Here is a 24,078-nt window from a genome sequence, read left to right as displayed (position 1 = left end):
TTCCTTTTACTTTTACAAATTCTTGCCAACTGCAGGACAAAGACCCACTTTGAGTTGAAAACAATTTTAAGAACTAATACTATTGCAACAACTGAACTAAAATAATTTTTTTTAATCAATCAAAGTTAGAATATTAACAGTAGTAAATAACTAGAAAATCAATGGCTAACTCATACTAACATGCACAGAGTAATGCGACAAATGCAAGGTTTGAAATGGTCCTTTACAGCTAAAAAACAGACCAAGGGAGGCCCTCAGATACCCCTTAAAAAAGAGAAAATACCAAATTCCTCACTTAACCTCTCCCTCTTACTTTAAAGCACCTATGTGACTCCACTACTAGCTAATAAATACATTGCTACTTTCCAAGCACAACCCAAAACCAACTTGACCACCAAGCATTTCTGGCATAAATGGACCTCAATAAATGAATACCAGTTTTCCCTTCATACTCATCTGAAGTTTAAAACATGATCATACTTCCATCAACTGCCTATCAAAACTTCCCAAAAGGAAAAGCAAGGAAATTTCTAGGATGGCTGAGTTCCACTTCCATCCACTTTCAATTGCAACTTTCACATTGCCTCCCTCCCCCCCCCCCCTTCCCGTCCCTTCCCAACCCATGGTTTTCCCCTACGGAACTCAGAAAACTGTGAACACCAGAAATACTTCTGAGTTGTAATTGTGGTGAAGATAACTAGCCAATCAGGCATGAGAATTCTTTTAGAACATGCAGTAATGTTCATTAGTTTAAGGTTTTGTGGTTTGCTATGAATCTTCCATCTGACTGGTCCTAACACACTACATATTCCAGACATATTTAAACTGTTTCATTGATGTATGATAAAAGACATAACTGACCAAGGTATTACTTTTACTTCTCAATGATACCCTTCCCATTGGCCACAAACTAAGCCAACTCTAACTGTTTTTATGGAAGACCGACACAAAATTGACCCAAAAGAGTGCCAAAAAAGTGCCAAGATAATCACGACAGCCAATTAACACAAAGGAAAATTTCACAGGAAGCCAATGAGAATTGAAGAAAAAACAAGAAAACTGCCTAATACATAGGTTAATGTTGTATCTGATTGACTGAATCAAAGGGCAAACTAAAGAAAAGTGTAATAATATGCAGTCATGCATTACTGTTGACATTTGATTGTAAGTTACACTTATCATTAAGAGAGGTTTTGCATGGCAGCTATGTTGCATGGCAGAAACAATGAAAATATTTTGCATAAGAAAGAAAAATTTTTCCCATGGGAAAAATAATCTATTGTTCCTGCCATGCAACATGGCTGCTGTGCAAAACCTCTATACCCTTATTTCTTGTATTCTGTTACACAAGATCTCTCAATGATTATATTCTGTAGTAACTAATGAAAAAGCTCTTCACAAGCATACCCATTAAATAAAGGTATAGTAGGGTCACAAAAGTGTCATTAACTACATATCATACAACTTTAAAGTTTTAAAATACACTTTTAAAAAGTGCATACAAATTAGGCTGCATGTAGTCTGTGGATATAACAACACTAGCAGAGCGTTCCACAAGAGAATAGGGAGGTGACCTAATTTTTTCATCCAACACCAATTCATCTAGTCCATTCTGCATTTACACACCCTGTACAGAAAACACATTAATTAAAGAAGAAAATCAGACTGCTACCAGTCCATGCACTATACCACTCAGTTGGGAAAATTAACTTTAAGATTTTGGGAGCGACAAGGTTACCTAATTGTTACTTTATGAGTAGAAAGAGACAAAACTCTTTTGGATCAACCTATCATGCTAAAAAACACAACCTAAATGTAAGTGTCAAGGATTGTTTCTCTCTCTCTCTCTTTTTAATTGGAAAAAAAGTCCTAGTTCTAAGGGCAAGGAAAATGTCCCATTTCATATCCATCCCCTTTTTACAGTTCTTTGAAACAAGAGTCCTTTAATCACTAAACACTCTTAGAGTCCATGTATTTACGCAGATGTTTCCTCAGCCGTTTCTTGTTTCTTTGCTGCAGGTTCACCGTCATCATCATCACCTTCTGCCGGCTCTTCCTCATGTTTCCTCTTTCTTGATTCAGCTTTGGGCTCTGGTTCTATTTCCTCTACTTTCTCTTCTGGGTTTTCTTCAGCCTGTTCTTCCTTATCTTCCTCAGCTTTAGCATTTTCAGCCATTTCCTGTTCGGCTTTAGCTCTCTCTTCTCTCTCCTTTTCCTGCTCTGCTCTTTCCTTTGCCCTTCTCTCTGCCTCTTCTGCCCTTTTCTGCTCTGCTTCTGGATCAATTTTCACAAACACAAATGCCAAGTACATTCCTACAGCAAACAACAACAAACAAGTAAGAAAATACCCCATTGAAAAGTTCATTATTTAAGTATTACTGTCAGTATAATTTAAAGACAAACAGAATCCCTGGAATTGAAAACTTACCAACAGCTTCCCATTCACACTTTGACATGGTTCCCTGTTAATGATACAAATTATGACAATAAAAATATTTAAAATTGACAGTCAAAATTGAAAAAAGTAACCTTATTTTCAACCTCTTCCTCCAAAGAACTAATTACAAGCTGTCAAAGTTTCTAACATCATCAACATTCTAGAAAAGCAGATGAAGGCATGAGTCATTTGACATTCCTACCATATCTAAAGACACACATACATGTGGACTATAATAGACATGCAAACCTTTCACAGCCTGTATGCTGCATTACATGAAATTAAATTTTACCCTTGCTTCTATGTTAGATTGTAATAATAAAAAGGGAAATGTCACTGAAAACTATACATCAAATCATAACAGTAAATGCAATCTCTCAAAGCACTTCCAGAGACTGAATAACAGCTCTTCACAGACATCAAAAATTAAAATTGTGTTTTGACCAGTTTTTATACAGTACAGCCAACAATCATCCTGTTAAAAAAAACTAAAAAAAAAAAACCTGGTGGCAAGGTAATACCAGTACCTTATGAACAAAAATGATAATAATTTCTTGCAATTATTATTATTAGAAATAATAGTAATAATAACAGTAATTATTCATAACAACAACAATAACAGGAAAGTTATTCTTCAACTGACCACATGTTTCAAGTTCTTTTCCCTATGGTCTCTGTACTTGCTGGTTGAGGAAGATTTATCTTGATTCAGCTGAATTCCTTCTAAAAAGTCTTTTGCATGCGTGTATGCATCCTCAGCAGTTGAAACCAAGCTCTCACTTTCTAAGCGTGGTGGGTATGTCTTTATCGGAGAAGCAAACAGAAAAATCAGGACTTGACACTAACTTTTCAAATTACTAGCCAAGTGCCCGGTGACATCTTCAATGTTACGAAGATTTAAGTTTGTTTACTAGCCAATCTGGATAGTGGAAATCGCAAACCACTAGCCAAAACTGAATTTCTACTAGTCTGTGGCTAGTGGGCTACCATTAGCATCAAGCCCTGAAAATAATATAAATATTTATGTATATACAAGTATAAGTTTTGAACACAAGCCAAGTTACTAATACCAAGACCTCATCCCAATGTGTTATTAACCATTACCCCCCCCCCCGAATATCATGCCAGTCTATGGCACAAAGAGAGTCAGACATGCAGGCCTTACAGCCAGTATGCTTGAGTCCACTTGACAGGTCTGACTTCCACATCTGACCTGCCTTGTTCTTGGGCAAAACACATTACTTTCATGGTGCCTCTCTCCACCCAGGAGTATAAACAACTACCAGCACACTGTCAGGGAAGCCCAATGAAATACTGTGGTAATCTTAAGATGGAATGGCATCCCATCCGGGAAAGGAGGGGGGGGGGGTATAACTGTGAAGAAACTGAGACAAGCTCCAACCAGATGGGCCACTTGGCTCCAGTGTAGACTATGGCACATAACCCTTCCCACTTCCACCCCACACTTTATCAGGGTTTCCTTGCAGGTTGCTGGTACCCACTTAGTCAGAATGTTGTCTTGCACAAGGACACAGCACATAGATCCCCATCAAGAGGTCACACCGAGTCCTCTAAACCAGGGACACTAGAGCGTGCTAACCACAGTTTACAACTACAGTGCACATGTATTGGTATATAGTTAAAGACAAAAATCTTTCTCATATTTCAAGGTCAGTTAAGAAGAAAATCTTTGAACCCCTATTATTGTTTTACCCTAATTAAATGGAATGAAGTTGGCCAGAAGATCAGGAAAACAATTCATGTCCTTGTTCTTCAGGGTTTTAAAACTAATATTCATGTCAATGTTCATATTGGCTGAAAGTGTCTCTTCACATCATAAATAAATAAATAACCTGCAACAACAACAACAACAACAACAACAACAACAACAACAACAACAAAAAAACAGTTCTAAAGCATCTAAATACATGCATACCTCAAGTGCTTTCATTTTATAAAGGAGTGAGGTGGATTCCTTGGTTTTCTCCCGGAAAAAATCATGGAATGTCTTTGTGTACAATAGCTTCATATTATACTTTTCTGCCATTCTGGAACAAGACAAGTAGCAGTGAACACAATCAACCCTTTGTTTGATCTTTAAGAGTGACTAGCATTCAATTTCTCCTTCCAATATCACCCCTAAATCAAACATTAAGGTCAGGAGAATAAAGGAAATGATCACCAACTAAAGAAGCTCTTGATTGTTAAACAAATTCTTCTTGTCAGCAACTTAGGATATGTATACAGAACAGTATGGAGAATACATATATTGATGTTCTATTGCCAAGAGTTAACAAAACCAAACAGCCACTACATATCCGACAACCTGTATTCATAACACTCTGTACCACTTGCATCTTAATAAAATTACCATTAACCATTCAAAGGACCGGAGAGAGGTCTTAAGGGGACAGGGATCTACAAATTGTGTACCACAGCTAAAAAACCTGCAGAACCCAGATAATCTTGCACACTCGTTTGTCCCGTAAAAACTTGAGCAGTTAATCAAGCTATGGACTTTTTTGTCATCGCATGTTTTGAGTTTTATTCTAAAGATGGAAGTTATGGCTTTTAAAATCAATAAAATCAAAAATTAGTATTTACAAATGTTTTACATACTTTTCAAGCAGAGGGAAGTATATCAAGAACTCTGGGCAATCAACCACTCCTTCAAGATGGAAATCATACTTGCAGCCATATAGAGGATAGTCACCTTTCTTCTCAAAAGTAACTCTATAAACATCATTTCCAAAGGAAAGATCTTCTGATTTCTCTAATCGACGACTGAAACAAAAAAGGGGGTAATACTACTGAGTACAGTTTTGGCATCATCCTGGGTCAGGGCTACACATGTTCAGAATGCTACATGCCTTCTGATCAAACATTTTCCACTGCTTGGAAAGTTATCTTATGAAACATTATCTTCACCAGAGGTGAAAAAAAATCTTCATCAGGATTCTTTTTCTAACACTTAATATTTTCTAGCAGTAAAATATTAGAGAGAAAGCATGGGCCTGATTTTTGTCACAACAGGGTTTGGTTGTTTACGGAAACCATGGGGTGCAAGGACTAACAGGCCTCAGGTAATAACCATCAAAGAGAGCACATAGGAAATCAGTGTCTATCATTGTAACCCTCTACCTCCCACGAGTGACCAAGACAGAATTTCTCCTTACAATATCAATACAATTATCAAGCAGACAAGTAATGAGAATAAGGAAAAGAAAATCAGGGGATTATCAGTTGATCCAATACCAAATTCTCCAAACTAACATCATAAGAATTGTATGGCAGACAGTGAGGAGAAGTACTACTGAAATCTTAGGAGTGAAAGGGTGAAATAGTAACCCATTAGAAAATAGATTCCATTTTGCCTAGCACCTGATCAGTCATAGATCAAATTGTGGTGACTATAGAAATACTTTGATTGGTTCTTATTTATAATCTACTGGAGGACATACATGTATGATGTCATTGTAAACATTTTGCTTTGTCATCATATCAAAAAAATAGATTCCATGTTGCCATGGGTCTGCACAGTTATAGATCATAAATGACACCAAAACACAATAAAAACAAAAAAGTGGTAGATGAGGGACAGCTGAGAGTGTCATTGAAGTTCTTAACATATTTTGTCATCATCTGTGATCAATTACTGAACAGATGCATGACAAAATAGAATCTATTTCTTTGATGTGATGACAGAGCAAAATATCATTGACAGTGACGTTATCTAAGCATCTGTCCTTAGATAGATTAGAAATAAGGACCAAACAAAATGCGTACATTGGCTCATTGTGTAAGGAAAAACACAACTTATAAAAGATGATTGTTATTTTTAAATCTCTAAGACCACCACCAAGAAGACACCTACACTAATTCATATCCATTAGGTGTTGTTCCTATGAAAAAACCTCCAACTTTGAGTCTCTCACATGCATTCTTCAGCATCATGTCCGCTTGCTCAAAACTCTCAAACGAATAATGGAATGAAAATTGGCAGCTTGTCAAGTCAAACTCGATATTCTTGTCTTGATAAAGATCTAGAAGTCGTTCCTAAAAAAAATTGCAGACATTGTTTTCAATGGGTTCCCTAGCCAGTTCACTGATATTCATTTATACTCAACTATGGAGAGGGGCCTTGGGAGAGTGAAATGTCTTACTCTATGAACAGCACACAGTGTTCTATACAGTCAGTAATTGTTAAAATTTACCACCTGTACCACCTCTTTTACCGCCTAAATTCGCTTGAGGTTCTTGAAAATCAAACAGGAACAAGTATTCCTCTACTGATTTGATTAATGGAGAAAAATAATGGAGAACAATGAGCTCAATGACGAAACCAGAGCTAAAATCTGAGCCTCTAGATCTGGAGGTCAGCAGGCTAACCATGAAGCCACAGAATCTGCGAGGAAAACTCTTTACTCAAAAAAGCTCCTCAACCCAGTACCCTTAATTCTTTCTAACTATTGTGGTTATATAAAGAGAAAATAAAAATCATCTTCATTACCTTACTACAATCAGCTGTGATAAATTCAGGTTTAAAGAGAGGATCCCTGTAACGTCGAGTCTCGTGTGTCCTTTTTAGTTCTTTGTAACGTTCCTCACACTGTTCCACAGAGACTTGAGCAATATCTAGTAGGAAACACATTTGTTAGTATATCCCTAAGTCACTAACATCAGTTTGCATATTCTCCATACTATTCTTTACACTTGAGTCAGTTTGCTAGACATAACGTCTCGTAGTCACGTTCGACGCACTAAAAACTACTATAAAACGAATACAAGAATTGTAAAAACGTGTACAATTACACGTTTTTACAATTCTTGTATTCGTTTTATAGTAGTTTTTAGTGCGTCGAACGTGACTACGAGACGTTATGTCTAGCAAACTGACTCAATTATCGAACACGTTCCTGGCCTCGGCCCACAAAATTTCATCACAATATTCTTTACACATATCCTACGGTACTGACCAGGAGGGCTTCTCTAGTTGGTGATCATTTCCTTTATTCTCCAGACCTTAATGTGTGATTCCAGGTGATATTGTAGGGAGAAGTTGGATGCTGGTCACTCTTAGAGGTCAAAGGGATCATTACTATCCGGGTGCAGTGATAGAACAAAAATGACTGCACTCCCTTCCCACCTATGTTCCACCATTTGACTCACATACCCAGCATCAAATGTGAGCTAAGATTTTGTGTCTCTCCCCCCCCCCCCTTTTCTCTACCTGCCCTTTCTCTAATTAATTTTTGTCAGGTTCTCTTCCATTTCCACCCTCTAAAAACCCAATCAACCAAATCTCCACATTGACATGTGATCAGTGAATAGAGAATCTCCCCATGGATGTGCCATCAACAAATCCCATGCCAATTCATTTTGGTAATTACATTTTTTTTCTTAATAATCATCAAACCTGGAACATCCTACCAAAACTAACCTGCACACACAAGAGTCTTAATTCTTCCTCTCTGCCATTTAAGAAGATCTCCACCTTTTCCACAACAAAGGTCCAGCACAGCCACCTCCCTGGAATTGACTCTGTCAGAATATTAACAACAATATCAAGTTCATATGATGATTAAGTTTTATCAAGTCCCTCCATGCAATTACTGTTCTTGTCTGCTTCTAGCATTGTGTGGTTCCAGAAAATATCCATAACCCCACACAGAAAACATTTTGATTTGCACCCCCCATCCCCCAGGATTTTCCATTCCAGGGGGTCTTTGATGACCCCCCTCCCTCAGGAATTTCCAGAATTTTAATCGAGGACTTCTTACCACCCTCGAAAATTCAAAGTGGTTTTTGTACTTATAAAAAGAGAAAGTGAATACTAAGTTGGTTACTTAAATGCGGTAGAATTTTATTACAACACTGAAAACATTAAGGTTAACTTAAATAAAAATATAACACTTTGTTAAGCTTATACTTTTAGCTTCTTCACCACCATTTTGGCAAATCATATCCGTGTTGTTTTTATGTAAGATCATAAGCTTAAACATCTGGGTTGCAAAATTTAAACTGATTTAAAACGTCGACTGTTCCACGTACGTTTTTGTGCTAACTCCAATGAGAACGTTTCACTCGCTCAAAGAACTTTGCAAACGATAGTAAATAAAACAGAAACTTACAAGGTTCCTTTGTCTACACATTTTGACACTTTCTTCAGGTTGATTCTTACTTAGAGACCGAAAACTTCACTAGCACACGTTATGATTTACTACTGATGTCACGATCTACTACAGTAGCTAGGTAGCCGGGCCTTCTGAAGGTCGAGCAAGAAATGGGAACGAAAGTACTCCAACAACTGTGAATAATGATAATTTGACTCCGTTCCTAGCTTTGGGAGGTTGTAGCACTAGCTAACTCGAAGAAAAACAGAAACATTAAAGCTTATAATGTTAACTTTATCTCAATGGCCAGGAGAACTGACAAACAACGTACATGAGTATGTTTTTGTGCTTCAGATCGATCGTATGTTGCTTTCAATGTTTGGTACGTGGTTCGTCACCCTTTGGAAAAGTAGTTTCCCATGAAACCCCCCTACCCCTCGGAAAGTACTGCCCTTGAACCCCCCCTCCCACATTCCCATATTAGAATGAAAGACACCTGCAGATTATCCTAAATTCTGCACCATGAAGCAATTCATTTCATCCCATTCCCAATGCATTTATTCCTGTCCACATTTCATGATGCCTCTGCATTTCATCACATTTTTCTCACAATTTGCTAGAAGCTGTTACAATCCTACATTGAGTAGTGAGGCTCTGTAAGGGTAAAGTGGCCTGCCTTAGAAATCAACACAACCACCAGGTCTCTAGTATAGAGCAAACACCTCTATTGATTTAATCACTTTCACCAGAGTGTGGTGAGGGTCACACAACAGAGCGAGGCTCCAAATTAAGTGCGCCCAATATCCCACCCATTCCACCCCAGGGGAGGACATCCATCACACAGTAATCTCGTGTGTGGGAAATTAACGTCTCCTACCCCAACCCTGCAGGAGACGGGACCTCCATTTATTCATCCCTATCTGAGAAGACTAGAATATCTAACCATTTCTGGATGTTATAGAGAGAGCAAATTCTTCTCAGTTATTTTACGACCCTGAGTGTTGGTTCAGCTGGGGCTCGAACCCTCAACCTCCCGCACAACAGTCCAGCGCTCTATCCAAATCCCGCACAACACACCAGTGCTCTATCTTTACAAATACTTTGTCTGGCTGACATCTTTACAACCATTTCACCCACAACCATTCAGCCATTTAAGATTTCAATTAATATATAGATTTAGCCAAGCTTAAAAGCAGAGCTCGCATTTTTTTTCCCACAAAAGGGTACAATGCCTTGCCCCGGCCGGGACTAGAACCCGGGTCGTCCGACTAAGAGCCCAGTGCACTGACCACTGAACTACTGGATAAAGCCGTGGCATTGGCATGCCCATGGTACAGTTTACTGAGGATGGTAAAAGTAGCACCTTGTACAGATGCCCCTGTGGTCATAAGTCCAAATATTTTGGCTTGATGGGTTACTACTACCATTTTGTATAATTGTGGGGTTATGCTCTGCGAGTTCCGCTATTATTGCAAATTTACCTCTTGATTTTTTCCAGGCTCTCATTAATGATTATACTCTTCACCCAGTTGTTAAAGTTCCTCAGGTATATTATAGGACTTTCTTTCCGGCTTTCTTTTCCTCCTGATGGAAGTTCATTGTAGTGCTTTGCAACCTTTTCGCCTAAACCTTCTGAATTGTCAGCTGCTTTTTCTTCTTCGTGCTTATTGTCACCATTTAAACCCTGAAATCCCATTTGAAATTTAAAACTGTAAGTTATGAGAAACACAAAGATCATGGAGGGAGAGGAGAGTTGAGAGATGGAACATCTACAATGAACTACAATCTTTCTCCCCACAGTTATGGTGAAATCTCCTTAACCCTTTGCCGTGTCTTACAATGTCATATCTTACATGTCAATGCAATACAGTTTTTGTCAATAGATCACAGGGATGGTTATATATTTTGTCAATTGATCCTTACCGGTTTACTTTTGGAAAAGTCTGAAAACAATGCTGTCTGTCAATGCCTAGATGTTTCCAGTTACCTCAGCTGTGAAGATCAATTCCATACTGACTATCTAATTCACTGGCCAAAATATGATTTATTTCATGTACACATACAGCATTTGTGAATAGTTGCATAAGTGCACATAAATACTCCACCTACACCAAAGTATTTTATGCTATTGGAGTCTGTACTGAGTTGGTAAAAAGTCAAATCCTTGACAGAAATATGAGTAAACAACTCTACAGGTTTGCTTATTACAGTAGCTCAAATATGGCTTAATGCTTGACTCTGAGAATTTTCCTAGAAATCTCTCATTAAAACTTAGCAGTCGACTTCTGAAGGACAACTCAAAATACTCTCCAAATCACAGTTCACCCAAATTTACCTTTTCTGGGTCTTTCGTTGTTTCCTCTTCTTTAGCTTTGTCATCTGGTTCATTTTGAACCTCTCCTGTTTTTTCTATGAATAATAGGTATAGTTAGGTATCATTCTGTAACAAAATGCAACAAAATGTGGAGAAATGGCTTCTTGATGTAGGCCCGCTCAACCAGCTCCACTTCCAAAATCTCATTTTACCACCAAAGGATCTTGCCAGCACCCACTTTTTCATCTGGCAAATTTTGCTGGCAGCCAGCATATAGGCACAACCCTGGCTTTTTTTTAATGAATGTCAAGATTCTCTCAATAAATAAAACACAGACTGACCAAAATACACCAAACAAGCCATATTTTAGCATAGAGAAAGAAGAAGAAAAAAAAGCACATACCTCATGTATACTTTAATCTACTGTTGAGCCACAAAAGCCAAAAAAATAAACTGCCATTTATTTAATTACTTCATGTATTTGATTAAGCACCCTTGGCACCTCTTACAATTTTAGTCCTTGAGAGAGGGCGCTTCTCAATTTTCCTAGCTACAAATTGGGTGCTTATTAAAAGTAGGTTCTTACTAAATTTTCCTAACTACAAGGTAGGCACATATTCAATGTTAGGCACTGATCAATTTTTCCTGTCTACAGGGTAGGCACTTATTTGAGGTGGTCACAACCCAGTAAATGCAGTATTCCTTGTTTCCTCTCAGAAATCTATAACTAGCTAGAAAACACTTTGAACTCTTGCAAACCGTATCACTTGAAACTTTAAAACTCATTACTAGACGTTAAACAGAGGTGTCAAATATTTTAGTTGTCAAATGTTATTATCATCGCCAATATAGTAACAACAATAAGATGTTTAAGTTATGCAGTATGCAAACAAAATGGTAAACCAGGGTATTTTCCATTTTCCAAGCGTTAAATGTTGTTCATAGTTAAGACATCTAAGTATTGATAAGTAATAAATCTAAGCATTGCGCATTTTAGCGCATTTTAGCTATAGCGAAGATTTGGCCTATTTATGATCGGCTAGTTTTCTGAAGTTCCAAGCGAGTTTACAACATGCACTGAGATTTCCCTCCAAAATCTTCGAGCAGTCAATAGATCCCTTGAAACAGAAACCAACCGATTATCTAAATACTTCACAAAATCCCACAAACTGAAACGGCTTGGGCATAAACCACGTGTTTGGTCAAATTAAAGTTTGCGCCAAACAAGAAAATGCCTATATCACGACTTGTGGGGAAAAAAGGCCAACCAGATAACGTACCTCCATCTTTTTTTTCTTCTTCTATTAAGTTTTCATCTGTGGGTTTCTCTGGCGCTGAAATTTCTGCGTTAGTCTCATCAATCATTTGTTCGGTTTCGGACGCGACAGCCGCCATATTTGCATGAGAGAAGGAAGGTCGAGAGAGGTTGGGACCCCCAGCTGCTGCCCTGAAGGAATTAGGTTGTGTAAGATGCATTCAATCGTAGCCCGACTGAGGGCAATAAGTCTATTAAAATTCTTATCATAATGATCTGTGTCAATCAAAAATTACTCTCTATCTATCTGTAGCGCTGCAGAAAGTATATTTCGAAAGGATTTTTTGGTTAAGAGTTTTCGGTTAAATCTTGACCTGCTGTCGACCTGTTGAGTGTTGACACTAACGCCAAAGCTTACTGTCAGCGGTTTGCACCATGGTGACTGTTGTTTTCCAATATGGCGGGTAAGGTTTGAAATAACGTTGCTTTGTTTCTGATGTGTTTTCGCCAGTTGAAAATTGTTTTTCTTCTTGTTTAGATTTTAAGCAGCTTGAATTAGACGAGGATTTGGCAACAGGAAGGTAATAATTTCTAATATACTTTTACATCCAGTTTTAGTGATCGATAGTCGTTTATAAGCTTTGTATGATTCTCACGTCACCAGTTTACAAGAGACTTGTTGCACAAGTTTGACAGATCCTAACTAGCGTGATTTTGCATGATATTGAACAATTCTAACGTAAAAATTCGTGGTCTGTAAAATGAAAATAATCAACAGAGGAAGTGATGAAATTAAATTCGTAAATTATGGTTAGATCTTCTTTACGAAAGAGAACCGTAGGTCGCTTACGTTCTGTATTGAGTCTTTCCGCGAGCATTGCTATGACTCCTAGCAATGTAAAGTGTAATGTACTGAGTAATCTAAAAAGGTGTACCATACAAGAGTAGATGTACTTTGTTCTATCACTAACTTTAAAGGCAACATTTAATTTGGAAGTGAATGTTATTGTGTATAATTAGTTTAAGTATAATCTTACATATGTGGAAGTCCAATGGCAAGTCTGAGTAACAGATCCTTTTGTGGCCAACCGCCATACATTAACTGCCGTCATATTCTTTTGTTCCTATGTCAGCAGCTTGTGCCGTTTTGGGTTTTGTTTTCACTCAATGAAATCAACATTTTAAGAATATTATATTGGGCACTTTGTATATATATCTTATTAGACATTTTGTTGTGTAGTATCACTGAGTATTTTTATGAGTTGTGCCGTATTGAGTTGTGCCGTATTGTGCCGTATTGTGCCGTATTGAGCCCGTAGGGCTCGTCAAAATACAAATAACAAGTAAAAATACTCAGTGATACTACACAACAAAACGTCTAATAAGTTATTTATTATCCAACACACCAAACTATTATTTCAGTGGGGGTGAATTTTGCAGATATTTACTTACGAGGAGTGCGTGACAAAAGTATGCAAAGCGGAACGGAATTGGCGTGTTGTGTTGCTGTTTCTATTTTCTTCATTAAATGAAGAAATTTTCTGATCGTCAAGCTGTTTTTCTTTGTTCAATTCATCTAATAAACTTGGATCTATATTTGCCGGCCATTCTGACTCTTCGTCGTTGGAAATATGATTCAAATAGTAACTACAATCCAATTCTTCGCTTGCGCAATGTGAGAAAACCTGTTTAACTGGTACTCTACAATAGACAAGTACAAATACCGCATGATATTTGTACTCGTCTATGGCATTATTTGTACTCGTCTTAGTGTAGTTGGATAATAAATGCGGTTACACTGTCGCTTACTCATTTAGTATCAGAGTTCAAAGTTGCGACCAGCTGGTTGCCAATGCAACTGGAAGTTGACTGTTGGCAACCAAAATTTAGTGTTAGTCAATAGTAGGTGGCTAACTTGAAGTCTTGACAATGTTTTAAGTCGTGTATGATAACGATCCTTCGCAGTAAAGCACTATTTGAGCAATAGTGGAAATCAGACCTGAAAAAAATTTCAGGCCTGTACGGGATTCGAACCACTGACCTCTGCGATACTAGTGCAGCGCTCTACCAATTGAGCTAACAAGCCAACTGGGAGCAGGCCATCAAATTCATTAATTTGATGGCCTGCTCCCAGTTGGCTTGTTAGCTCAATTGGTAGAGCGCTGCACTAGTATCGCAGAGGTCAGTGGTTCGAATCCCGTACAGGCCTGAAATTTTTTTCAGGTCTGATTTCCACTATTGCTCAAATAGTGCTTTACTGCGAAGGATCGTTATCATACACATCTCATAACCGCAGTTCACACATATGTTTCATATGTTTGTTGTTGTTTGATTTATCATCTACGGGTTTATATCGAATTAATTTGATGGCCTGCTCCCAGTTGGCTTGTTAGCTCAATTGGTAGAGCGCTGCACTAGTATCGCAGAGGTCAGTGGTTCGAATCCCGTACAGGCCTGAAATTTTTTTCAGGTCTGATTTCCACTATTGCTCAAATAGTGCTTTACTGCGAAGGATCGTTATCATACACGTCTCATAACCGCAGTTCACACATATGTTTCATATGTTTGTTGTTGAATGTTTTAAGTGTAAACTAAATCTTAAAAAATTAGTATTCCGTCATTTCTTTGTTTCACTCCTGTACACTTGTCAGGGCCCAGATGTTCAAAAGGTCAATACCTCTAACCAAAGCATAAGTTGCTCTCCAGCAGAAAAGTGTTAACAAAACATGCTGCTCTATCCACTGGATAAAGATTTATCTCTTGAATAGCATTACTGGTATCCACCCTTTGAACAACTGGGGCCTGGTGATTTTTCATGAGTAGGAATATATTTTAAGTAAAGCAGCATCTCTGTAACTCTGTTTTGTATTTCACTGCAAGGTAAAAATTTTACAAATCAGCATTTTTCCAACCCAGAATATAATCACACTTGCCTGGTATCAGGCAGGCACAGGTTTAAATCCTGTGTAAGTCTGAATTCTGTTTTTGGCTTTTCTTTGCAGTTTGCATTGATTATTTTAGTCACCATTCATCCATTGTTTGATTGCAATTTATTTCACCTTTTCTTATCCAAACTATAGAATCACAAACACACTTATGAAAGATTTTATCATCAAATGTGACGGACCAAGCAAATTGTTTCTTGTAATATTTCGTTTGTAACACCAGGTCCAGTCGCTCAGATAAAAAGTTTGATACAACTGTTGGTCACATAGAAGATATAATTATGGGTAAGTTCTGAAAGTTAATCCGGGCTTGACACTAATTAACTTTTCAACTTATTAGCCAAGTGGCTGGTGGCATTATAGATGTTACGACAATTTCACTTTGTTTACTATCCAAACTGCCTAGTGGAAATCGAAAACCACTAGCCAAACCTGAATTTCTACTAGTGTGTGGCTACTGGGCTACCGTTAGTGTCAAGCCCTAGATAATGAGTATGTAGGGTAGTCTAATTAGGGTGGGAGGGTTGCAAGCTATGAAAAGTAAGGCCTTGGAGCAGATTACTTAATATGAAGGGGATTTAAGGAAATAATGCTGACTGCTGCTTAAAAACTTGCATCGGAAGATTCTAGAATAAGCTTCTAACTCATGAACCATAAAAATATCTCTTTATGGAAGGAGACTGTAGTATTCATGTTTATCATTTCCGACAGTGAAAGGGTTTACCCTGATCTTGTGATGTCTGTCCACAAGCAAGCTCCTTGTACCCTTTTCACTCAAAAGGATGGCCAATGGGTAATCCTCCTTGCAAGATCAAGCAATACATGTACACAATGTCAAGTAGACATGAGAATGACACTTTAGAGAAATATAAAATTGGAGAAATTGTTTAGTTCAATGCTAAATTCTCAGATCTAATAGTCAGGAGGAAACTGAGAGAAAGGATCAACGATGGATTCATTCCTGGCTTCACATGTATGTATTTGTTTTTGTTTTTTTTTTTTTTGCAGAGGAAAAATTTCAGTTAATGCAGCATGACTTCAAAGAGAAGTATTACCAACACTTTACAGATGAAGAAGAAAACAAGCTTATATACATGGATATATTCAAGGAATATGTGAGTAGTCTGGTGTAGGTCTTGACTCTTCAAGGCTAAAGGAAAGCTAGCTGTTGTATGTAAGAACTATGTTGACATAATAATTAGAGAGGCCAACAGTAGCCAACTAGCCACAGACTAGTAGAAATTCAGTTTTGGCTAGTGATTTTTTATTTCCACTAGTCCAGGCTAGTAAGTTGAAGAGTTGGTGTTGAGCTCTGGAGGCTGGTGTTTATTGAATGGCATTCAACTCTACTATTGGCCATGTATTCAACTCTTCCACTCCCAAGATCTCATTAGTAATTCTCCCCGCTGTCTGTCATACAATCCTTATGATGTAGTAGCCTAACTGATATTTTTGTTTATTCTCATCACTTGTCTACTTAACATTGTATTGATATTGTAAGGAGAAATTCTGTCTTGGTCACTCATGGGTGTTTAAGGGTTAAATTGTCTTTTTTATTGTGGCTGAGGGACTAAACTTTTTGTTTTGGGAATTTGTTTCATCTCTGTTTTGTTGTTGTTGTTGTTGTTCTGAGTTTGTCATTCCAGAAACACACCCTCCCTACCCTCTCCATCCATAAAAATTAAATGGTTAATCCCATGGACTTTTCTAGTAGTGCACATTACCATCATATTGTAGTTTCTGTATTTTTGTTTTCTTGTTTGTATCTCAGGTTTCCCTAGTGGAAAATTACATCGAAGAAGAGCTTAAAAAAAGAATATCAGGTTTCTCCATGGAAGAGTTTTCAAAGTCTCTAGAGTAAGTTGTCAACCTCAGTTTAATCTAAGTACATATCAAGAACAATTTTCATTGAGTGGAAGAGGGATTTCATTTTAGAAGAAGACACATGCATGTTCAGAAAAAGAAATGTAGACATGGTGCTTTTTTTCATAAGTAAAAATGAAATCAACTGAGAGCATAACAGGATCTTTTTATCTCATGCACACTGATTTGTTTTCTTGCTCCACTTGCAGAAGCCGCCAGGACCAAATTGGAGGAGACATTTTTGACATGCTAATGAGCTTTACAGACTTCTTGACCTTCAAAGAAATGTTCTTAGAATATAAATCCGTGAGTGTCTTGTATACCGTGCTGTTAACCAGTCTGTCTACATATGTTATTCTCACTGATAACAGACACTTACGTTATTCTGACAATAGAGAGGCACTTGTTGCAGAACAACGTAAGAGCTTAACCCTTAATTAAACTCCTATGAGTGACCGAGACAAAATTTCTCCAGATTACAGTGTCAAGACAGTATCAAGCAGGCAAGTGGTGAAAAATATCAATTAGGCAATTATCAGTGGATCCAATGCTAAATTCCCCAAACCAACATCATGAGAATCGTAAAGCAGACAAGTAAGGAGAATTCATAATAAAATCATGGGAGTGAAAGCACTAAAAATGTGAATGTCAAAGAAATTTTCATAAATTATGCAATGATGGCGATGATGATAATGATGATGACTGTTATTATTTTTATGACAAGGAATATAATTATCAAATACGTGTCTTTGTTTTTATTGTATTTCTAAAACTAATAGGTCTGGTTTTCTTTTTAGGAAAAAGAAGGAACAGGAATGGACTTTAGTGATTTGTTAACCATCACATCAAGTGGCACATCACCATCAGATGAACACCACAGAATGCAGGTTGATCCTGAGTCACCAAGAGAAGGACCCTCCTCAAGCAGATAGTGTTTACAGAAAAAGGTCTCAACTTTGAAAGATTTTGAGCTCTATCGACTCCTTTTGAACTTTGTGTGTTTGGAATAAAACCATACAGATCTTTGTAGATAGGAAACACATTCCTGAGAGCACTGAGAGTTCTTTCTTGCTCTGTGATGTACTCCTCTTTTTTACTTTTCATAATCATATTATGACTAAATAAGCAAGAAGATTTTTGCATGTTAGACAACTGATCTCAAAGTGTACATGGATAATACTTATCACACAGCTGGCTCTGAGAGTGAGAGACATGAAGCAAGTCCTGTATTCTATTCAGCTGCATATGGGTACAAGTTTTTCTGCCTGGGATTGCTCACTTTAATAATCACACAGCAAAAAAGATAAAACGTACCGGTAGTTGGTTTACATACAGAAATGTGCAAGTTCAAAGTAACTTATTACACTATTCGGAAAAGTGTTCTGCCCAGTTCTGCGGGCAAGAGAGTCCGTGTATTTCTTTAGACAAATGTCAAACAAAGAAAATTACAACAAGTTAAGGGCTTCTGGTTTTGTGAATTCATTTGGCAATTTTTTCGGTGTAGTCTATATGCCATAATTATAGTAATCCTTTATTGATCAAGCTCATTTGGTTAAGATAGCTGGATAAGCACACAATTCGTGGTAAATATCCAGCTATGTTTACCTCAGTCAATGAATCACATTTACACCGTTACAACTTGTTATATATGATTGTTGTGGGGAATTGCTAAGAGAAACAATATCAATATCTGAGCACAAAGTAGAAAAAATGAAAAATAGTTGATCCCACTCAATTTATTTTGAACCTTTTTCGTTCTCTAGTGCACATTAAATGTGCCCTTAATGTTTTTTTCCGACAACGTTGTCTTGGATTTGTTTGGTAATGGGACCTGAATTAAATTTTACGTGTTCGTTTCATCAAGGAGTTTGAAATCGTCGTCCAAAGCTACAGATGCAACAATGTGCACTAAATTGGGAAGACTTGAAACACCCAAACCTCCACAACTTTTTTGGTTTTCGTTGTTATCAGCATCTCCAGCTCATGTCTCATGTTACTTTGTAACTGTTACAAGAAAATAGTATTTAATGTATTGGAGATAGAGAGGCAAAGGAATCATTTGTTGTAATTATTGTAATAAAGTGTTTAATTTAAGCTTTCTGTTCTTGTTGATCAGTTAATTGAAAATCTTTCAAAATTACACTTCAAAACTTTTCCCATCAGTGGAATGGACTGTAGGTCCTAATTGTTCAAATAATTTTTCGGAAGAGTAAACAATACTGGTAGGACAACTATCTCCCCAGAGTCCTGTAGAATGGCCACTACTGAACCTATTCAGGGTTTCCCGAGTAAAATTTATTTACTCTTGTAAATGGACGACAATAGCGAAGCAGCGATGTTATTCGCCACTGTGCCAGGATCGTTAATAATCGCACCACTTTCACTGTCCGATTCTGAACCTGAATCTGGGTCAAACTGCATTATGAAGCCAGTGTCGTCCGGTGAATTTTCTGCCGGCGTCTCAGGTTCCTTGCGCAGCATTCGTATTACCTTCCGAAGGGTTGTTTTGATAGATACTGCCACGAAGTTTCCAAAGTGTTTGTCTGCCTGTCGGAGGACCCTGTGCCCTGGCAGGAAGTACGATTCCACTTGAGAGGGCCGTTTCTGGCTTAGAAGGAGTGCTGTAGATTCTAAAACGGAGCAAATCCGCTCAACTAGCTTGCCTTCTTGCCACATCTCTGGGTCCTGGCAGCGTTCTAGTTCTTCAAAGAACTTCATCTTGAGGACGTAAGTATGAAGGTAGCCAAAATGAGAGAAAGATTGCGATCTTACACTTCTTAGTGACGTCTGTCCTTTGATTATTTTCAGGGCTGTGTAACAAGCTGCTTGGATTGTAGTTGTGTTCTGTAGAATCTGTAGTTCGGCAACGGAAAAGGACAATCTCCACAACAACGAATCTCCTCCTTCTGACTTGGGAACAATGTGATACCCCACTTCGTCACAACCTCTCAGGACATGGGATGGGGGTACTTTAGCTGACTTTGGCCACCCGGGAAAGCCTATTGCTGGAGTGATGTCAATATCAATAGGCATAAATTTGTAGACATTCCCTTGCCAAAGTAAAGTCATCTTCAAGCCAGCCTTGCTCGTGGCAATAACCGGTTGACATAACATGCACAAATCATAGCTTGTCGTGTTAAAGCTCAAATTCCATCGTTTCCGAGCAAAGGCTTTCGAACCAGACTTCATGTACAAGTTTTCCACCATAAAAGATTTGATTTTTGAGGCGTCAAGAAATCCTCCTTCGGATAGGAACATCCTCCATTCGTCTCTGTAGTCCTCTTTAACTCGGACACGAACAAACCCAGGATCGCTAGTCACAAGAATTTCACATTTTTCTTCCGTTAGGGATTTCAGTTCACACATATAATCGAATTCATCGGGTTTTCCGATTCTGTAGCCTTCAAACGCACTTCCAGTGCGTAAAATTTCACAAGTGAACCTCCCATCGTCCTCAGCACCAAGCTTCAAAAGGTCTTCGACAAAATCCACGGTCTGTTTAGCAATTTTGCATCTCTCGTGGCATGTTCCCTCGTCTTCCAAGTGGAAGCCTCTGACGCGATACTCTTGACAAAGATTCATTAAATACTCGTTGACGTTAGTGTTGGCGTCAATTCTCAATTCAGGTATTTCAGAGTCGTCGCAGTTATCATCAAAATCAGTTTCATTTCCCAATTCAAAATGCCTGTCACAGTCTCTAACACCTTCGCCATCCATAGTGTTTTCTTCCTTCTTCATTTCAGGGGTATCGGTTTCGTTACCTGTAACTCGTTCATGTCGGCGGACTTCTGTGGTATCTGACTGGTCATCACTATTGGCAACCATAACCCCATCACTTTGGTCAATAAGCAAGCGAGCCAGCGCGTTGAACTGAAACATAACAGCCAGGTCATATTCTGAGGCTCCATCAGCATTTACCCGCGTTTTATAGAAGCCCTGCTCGCTTATCAAAGTTTGCGCGACCCGTATCAGAGCATCCTCATCGGCTTTTGGCATTATCGCGCAATGTAACAACGTGTTTCCGTGACGGTTGATCAGCTCCGCATGCGAAACGTGCGGATTCATCAGGCAGCTTAGTACTTCAAAATTACCATGGTAAGCTGCAACATGAGCTGGCGTGTTTCTGTCGCTGTCTACGCGGTGAATATCAGCACCAAGGTTAAGAAGAATCTGCGCTGTCTCTTCCAAGCCAAACGCAGCGGCTTGGTGAAGTACAGTCCTTCCCTTGTGGTCCGCCATGTCTAGACGGATGCCATATTCGTGCAGTAAGAGGATTGTCTCGAGGACGATCTTGGAATACTTTTTTACGATAACTTTGGCCAAATTAACATGGTCGAAGAAGAGATGAAGAGCGTTTTTCCCCAAGTGATCGGGAATATTAGGATTGACACCTGCATCCAGTAAGATTTTCATGGTTTCGTGCCGATTTCGGACAACAGCTTCCTTATCGAGATTCAAACTTTCTGGTAACTTGACAGCCTCGTGAAGAGCCGTTCTGCGAGACGAACTGTGGCATTCGACGGCATCTTGTAAATATTCGTCTATTAGCTTTGCCACTAACCATGGTTGGTGGCAATTAGCAGCAAACGATAAACAATTCCACTCAAATGACGCAGGTATTGATGACTCTAGTGTATAAGGCTTGGTAGAAAACATTAGAGATCCTCTTCCGATGAGATCAAGATTCTTCAGATCTGAAGAAGCTACGAAAAAGCTCTTTCTTGGATCTGCACCATTTTCAAGTAACTTAAATGCAATGTCCATCCTGTCATGACAAATTGCATCATGAATTGGTGTCCAACCACGTGCGTCAAGTGAGTTGACGTTACACCCATGTGTCAGCAGACAGTCGATGACTTGAAGATGCCCAGATTTACTCGCCTCATGGAGAGGTGTCCGCCGAGTCGATCTCTCAACTCCAGAATCAGAACATAGGTCGGGATTTGCACCTTTTTGAAGTAAAGAGCTCACCATGCTTGTCCGACCCAGCTTTGAACTCAAGGTAAGAGGAGTATTCCACTCACCACGACCAGGCAGAAGGGGTTCGGAAAAGGCACTCCAGTTGAGACCAATATTGAGTTCTTCCAAAGCTTCTAAAGCCATGGTAAAACCTTCTGAGTTGTCCAGCGATATAGAGTGAAGCAACATTGTCTTGACTGTTCTAATCACTTCTTCGGTACTGATTTCTTCGCTCGAATATTTCCCCTCAGTGGAGTCCATTCTGCCAGCAGAATTACTCTTCAAAAGTAATCTTCCTAGAGAGAAAATCTTGACTTCAGATTATGCAGGGCAAGATGACATCAAACTTAAATATTTTCTAGACAATTTTCCCACAAATTCTGTCAACTGTTGAAGTACAAATAGACCAAAAGAGATATCTTAGCAGTTTAATGACCGTCAACATTTTGTCAGTTCTAATGCACACGTGTGGCTGAGGTGAAATGGGGGTGAAGGGGAATAAAGTGATAGCTTCACCATGGAATTGTAGAGTTTAAAGACCTTCCTCACTTTTTAGAAAATATTTTTTCCTGCTTTTTCTGTTGTATTGCCGCCAGCTACATACTGATGCCTGATAAAAAGCTGTAACATTCTATTGCTGGGCAAAACATGTCAATTTTTTTTTCTTTTTTAATTCTGTCGTACAAATATGACCCTGCTATATGTGTTTTAACATTTTAAAACATATGACTTCATACACGATAGGTCATCCGTATCCCAACCCCATTAGACGATGGGGTTGGGATATGGCATCCAGTGAAGTAATGAAAACCGTGAATTGGTCAACAATTAGATTAAGTTACAAACTGGAAATATTTAAATCAATGTACAACGCATACAAAAACATATTACCTGACAATTTATGTGGAAATATTTTTAGTAAACGAGACAACAATTACTCACCGAGAGGGCATGAGGTAGCAGATATCCGCAGACGCAAAAGCAGATTTATGAAAGATTCATTAGCCTATCGAGGGCCTATATTATGGAATCTGGTGAAATTCAATGAAAAAAATAACTAATTAATGTAAGCTTCAAGGAATTAATGAAACGGCTTACTGTCAGGGATTATTTCAAAGATTTTATCTTTGACGGCACAGCAATCTCCACGTCGAGACAGAGTCAGCGACTATGTTTACTTTTAAGTTCTTACGTTTTTTAGTTAGTTTTTATTAAACATTTACATGTATATATTTTGTGACGTAGTTAGTATACACGACCCCACAAGCTTGGGAGCTTTAAACCTTATCGTGTGTAAATAAAGGTTTTATGTTATGTTATGGTTTGTTCGCGACATTCGCAAACTTTGCGGCAAAAGGGATTGAATCAACGTTTTCTGAAGTTTTCCATTTAATCATGTACTTACCAATTATTCAACAGACTACATTTCTCCCAAAATAAAAGACATGAGAGCATTCATTTCCACGGAGCTTTATAGGGCCGCTTTTCAGTCGGTTACTTCCGCTTCTTTGGACAGTGCTCAGTTGTGAACAGCGGATATTCTACCATGAAGGCGTGTGTTTGTGTTAGACACAATGAAGTATCCCATTATAGTAATGGCGCTGTCCCTTTCTGTCATTAATTACCGGCGTTACCTTAAATTCATTTGATTTAGCAATAACTGGGGTATGTTATGTTTGTCATGAGGTGTTTTCTGCAAGGGGTTTATATTTATCCTCTACCGGAGGAAGGTCCGTATCCATGAAAGTCCAGTAAAAGGACGTCGCGAAAAAAGTAAGATAATTTTCCTTACTAAAGCTAGACCTGTTGCTTAAGGTCTACGATCTATCTCATTCAAAGTTTTGGTGTGTAGTATCGCTGAGTATTTTTACGAGGTTGCGCTATATTTGGACGAGCCCGTACGGTGAGTCAGAAAACAAACCACATACATATATACATAGGTTAATTGACCACTCCCCATAGGGGCTTTTTAGGGCCAACACCCACCCATCCCACCCAGGGGAGGACATCCACCGCACAGTAATCTCGTGCGTGAGAAATTAACGTCTCCTACCCCTAACCCTGCAGGAGACGGGGCCTACGGTTTATTCGTCCTTATCCGAGAAGACTAGAATATCTATCCATTTCTTGATTATAGAAAGGTAGTAAATTCTCCTTTCTTATTTTAAGACCATGATTATTGTCCGAGACCA

At 38.5% G+C, this 24,078-nt stretch overlaps 3 protein-coding genes across 5 annotated transcripts; 1 reads left to right on the top strand and 2 right to left on the bottom strand.

The window, feature by feature from the left end:
• Positions 1 to 97: 97 nt before the first annotated feature.
• Positions 98 to 12,302, bottom strand: LOC111336271 (mRNA cap guanine-N(7) methyltransferase-like). The gene is made up of 11 exons (XM_022942326.2): positions 12,145 to 12,302; positions 10,886 to 10,959; positions 10,032 to 10,234; positions 7,878 to 7,978; positions 6,948 to 7,072; positions 6,312 to 6,493; positions 5,057 to 5,221; positions 4,374 to 4,485; positions 3,081 to 3,239; positions 2,429 to 2,462; positions 98 to 2,313 (listed from the first exon to the last, which is right to left on the bottom strand). Exons 1-11 carry the CDS (start codon positions 12,257 to 12,259, stop codon positions 1,976 to 1,978), a joined length of 1,608 nt encoding a protein of 535 aa, XP_022798061.2. The 5' UTR covers positions 12,260 to 12,302; the 3' UTR covers positions 98 to 1,975.
• A 207-nt stretch (positions 12,303 to 12,509) lies between these two features.
• On the top strand, positions 12,510 to 19,021 carry LOC111336268 (ADP-ribosylation factor-like protein 2-binding protein). Its single transcript, XM_022942323.2, has 7 exons — positions 12,510 to 12,583; positions 12,658 to 12,700; positions 15,288 to 15,349; positions 16,073 to 16,179; positions 16,836 to 16,921; positions 17,137 to 17,233; positions 17,725 to 19,021. Exons 1-7 carry the CDS (start codon positions 12,577 to 12,579, stop codon positions 17,857 to 17,859), a joined length of 537 nt encoding a protein of 178 aa, XP_022798058.2. The 5' UTR covers positions 12,510 to 12,576; the 3' UTR covers positions 17,860 to 19,021.
• LOC111336267 (uncharacterized) lies at positions 18,438 to 23,994 on the bottom strand. 3 transcript variants are annotated; one of them, XM_022942322.2, is made up of 3 exons: positions 23,292 to 23,994; positions 22,829 to 22,917; positions 18,438 to 22,182 (listed from the first exon to the last, which is right to left on the bottom strand). In XM_022942322.2, exon 3 carries the CDS (start codon positions 22,145 to 22,147, stop codon positions 19,223 to 19,225), a length of 2,925 nt encoding a protein of 974 aa, XP_022798057.2. In that variant the 5' UTR covers positions 22,148 to 22,182; positions 22,829 to 22,917; positions 23,292 to 23,994; the 3' UTR covers positions 18,438 to 19,222. The 3 variants fall into 3 exon arrangements, with proteins under 3 accessions (XP_022798057.2, XP_088610047.1, XP_088610048.1); XM_088753921.1 differs by having other exon boundaries at positions 18,438 to 22,178; XM_088753922.1 differs by lacking the exon at positions 22,829 to 22,917.
• Between the last annotated feature and the right edge of the window lie 84 nt (positions 23,995 to 24,078).

Source organism: Stylophora pistillata, chromosome 3 (assembly GCF_964205215.1).
Source record: "Stylophora pistillata chromosome 3, jaStyPist1.2, whole genome shotgun sequence".
Taxonomy (NCBI): Eukaryota; Metazoa; Cnidaria; class Anthozoa; order Scleractinia; family Pocilloporidae; genus Stylophora; species Stylophora pistillata.
This window is presented reverse-complemented; position numbering and strand designations above follow the sequence as displayed.

What these genes read in the sequence shown, in the direction of transcription:
- LOC111336271 (XM_022942326.2), bottom strand. Translation starts at nt 12,259, where the DNA reads ATGGCGGCTGTCGCGTCCGAAACCGAACAAATGATTGATGAGACTAAC. An exon ending in CAACGAAAGACCCAGAAAAG is followed by an intron (nt 10,235 to 10,885) that starts GTAAATTTGGGT and finishes ATGGGATTTCAG; the next exon opens with GGTTTAAATGGTGACAATAA. An exon ending in AGCCTGGAAAAAATCAAGAG is followed by an intron (nt 7,979 to 10,031) that starts GTAAATTTGCAA and finishes ATATTCTGACAG; the next exon opens with AGTCAATTCCAGGGAGGTGG.
- LOC111336268 (XM_022942323.2), top strand. An exon ending in GAGGATTTGGCAACAGGAAG is followed by an intron (nt 12,701 to 15,287) that starts GTAATAATTTCT and finishes TTGTAACACCAG; the next exon opens with GTCCAGTCGCTCAGATAAAA. An exon ending in CATAGAAGATATAATTATGG is followed by an intron (nt 15,350 to 16,072) that starts GTAAGTTCTGAA and finishes TTTTTTTTGCAG; the next exon opens with AGGAAAAATTTCAGTTAATG.